Genomic DNA, 2,172 nt, shown 5'->3' with positions numbered 1-2,172 from the left:
AAATGATTTTAGCAAATGGCTGCAATATAACAAAGAGTGAAAAATTTAAGGGGGTCTGAATACTTTCCGTACCCACTGTATATTGTAGTAATTGGGCGGGTTTTGTAGCGAAAACCTGGCAACCCTGCACCAGACAGAGCTGTCGGCGATTCTTCCTATTGTGAAGTCATGCAGTGTGTAACCTCCTGTCGTCGTTCCATCGTGCAATGTGAACACAGCAACAACTGAATGCTACCCCAGATAGTCGTTCAGTGTGAAACCAACTGTGATACGACGTCTTTGAAAATCATGCAGTGTGAACTCGGCATTAGACCCGCCCTGAGTGAGCTGTCATCAGTCCGCCATTGTTTCTCCGCCGGAGCAGATGTAGACAAGAATGACTCCTAAGCGATTGAGGTGTTCTGTTGTTGGATGTAATAATGAACATAGCAGTCCTCATTTACTCCCAACAGAGCAGCTCGGAAGAGAGGGGCGGGGCCAGGAGAGCTCATTAACATTTAAAGGAAAACACTACAAAACTGCGTGCTCTGAAAAGAGCTGTTTTTGACAGGGTAAAAAGGGTGTTTTTTACACTACCATTGAGAAATTTTAACAAAAACTATGTTACAGACTTTTCATTAAGACCCTAAAGAATCATATCAACTTGTGGAAAATGGGCATCCGATGACCCCTTTAAGAGAGTGGAATCTTTCCATTTCACAAAAGGTTCTTTATGATATAAAAAGGTTCTTTTAGATTATTAAAATGTTCTTCCCAGTAAGAAAAAAAATGGTTCTTTTATAAACTGTTCACTGAAAGTTCTTTGGGGAACCAAAAATGGTTCTTCTATGGCTTGGCTGCCAAAACCTACTTTTGGAATCTGTATTTTTAGGAGTGTAAATCAGTGGAGACTAAATAAGTTTTAGTCTTGCTGACCTGTCAATCTGTGGTTGGTGTTGAAGGTTTTGGAGGCTCTGCGGTACCTGCACATGAGGGACGTTGCACACTGTGACCTGAAACCAGAAAATGTGCTGCTGGCTTCACCTGAACCATTTCCTCAGGTCTGACACTGTCATGGTTTGATTTTCAATGTTTTTGATGCTTAAAGTCAAGTCTAGAATTGCATGTGGAGATATTTAGGTATTGCTTTTAAGCTTTATAAAAGTTGAAACAGCTGAGCACTGCGCTAGAATCATGGTTTTGATTTCTGGGAAATGCAAAAACCCAATGCATGAAAAATGTTTGCATTGAATGCAATGTATGTCGCTTTGCATGAAAGTATCTGCCAAATCCATAAATGTGTAGATGTAGTGGGGGGAAAAAAAGAGTCATTTAGTATCCACAAGTCCTAAATGTGATCACATGTGGTCTCTGTTTCAGGTCAAACTGTGTGACTTTGGTTTCGCTCGTATCATCGGACAGAAGTCGTTCCGGCGCACTCTCGTCGGGACGCCGGCGTATCTGGCACCTGAGGTCATTTGTAGTAAGGGTTACAATCGCTCTCTGGACGTGTGGGCCGTGGGCGTGATTTTATACGTCAGTCTGAGTGGGACGTTCCCTTTCAACGAGGACGAGGACATTAATCAGCAGATCACCAACGCTTCGTTCATGTATCCACGCCAGCCGTGGTCCCTCATCTCACTGGAGGGTAAGAGACCCTATATATACACACACAGTAGAGATCAAAATTACAGAACGATCTATAAATACTTTATTTATAGATAAATAATATTTTTCTGAAATATAATATAATAATATCAGCTGTGGGTATACCACTGTTCGACTAACATGTTTTACAAAATAACCAAGGCATTTCAACAAAAACCTATATTTTTTAGTCAGAATTGTGAGATAAAAAGTTGCAATTACTTTTTTTTTTTTTTACTCCATGGTGGACAAAAAAAAGTCAGAATTGTGAATATATCTTGTAATTCTGAGTTTACATCTCACAATTGACTCAAAAAATAAAAAAAGGAATTGTAAGACGTGAACAGAACTGTCAGAATTGCTTGAAACAAAGTCTGAATTGTGAGAAAATTAAAGGGGTCATATGATGTTGCTAAAAAGAACATTATTTTGTGTATTTGGTGTAATGAAATGTGTTTATGCGGTTTAAGGTTAAAAAAACACATTATTTTCCACATACTGTACATTATTGTTTCTCCTCTATGCCCCGCCTTTCTGAAACGCGTC

The 2,172-nt window shown here is 39.5% G+C and overlaps 1 protein-coding gene across 1 annotated transcript in view; it reads left to right on the top strand.

The window, feature by feature from the left end:
- prkd4 (protein kinase D4) overlaps positions 1 to 2,172 on the top strand; it is a 22,371-nt gene that overhangs the window by 19,344 nt on the left and 855 nt on the right. Inside the window, exons 15-16 of the mRNA XM_016562702.1 lie at positions 942 to 1,040; positions 1,360 to 1,627. Coding sequence (XP_016418188.1) covers positions 942 to 1,040; positions 1,360 to 1,627 — 367 coding nt within the window. The remainder of the gene's footprint in view (positions 1 to 941; positions 1,041 to 1,359; positions 1,628 to 2,172) is intronic.

The sequence above is a fragment of the Sinocyclocheilus rhinocerous genome, unplaced genomic scaffold, assembly GCF_001515625.1.
Source record: "Sinocyclocheilus rhinocerous isolate Xijiao unplaced genomic scaffold, SAMN03320098_v1.1 scaffold1183, whole genome shotgun sequence".
NCBI classification, from domain to species: Eukaryota; Metazoa; Chordata; class Actinopteri; order Cypriniformes; family Cyprinidae; genus Sinocyclocheilus; species Sinocyclocheilus rhinocerous.
Note: the sequence above shows the minus strand (reverse complement) of the source record. Positions and strands in the feature narration are given on the sequence as shown.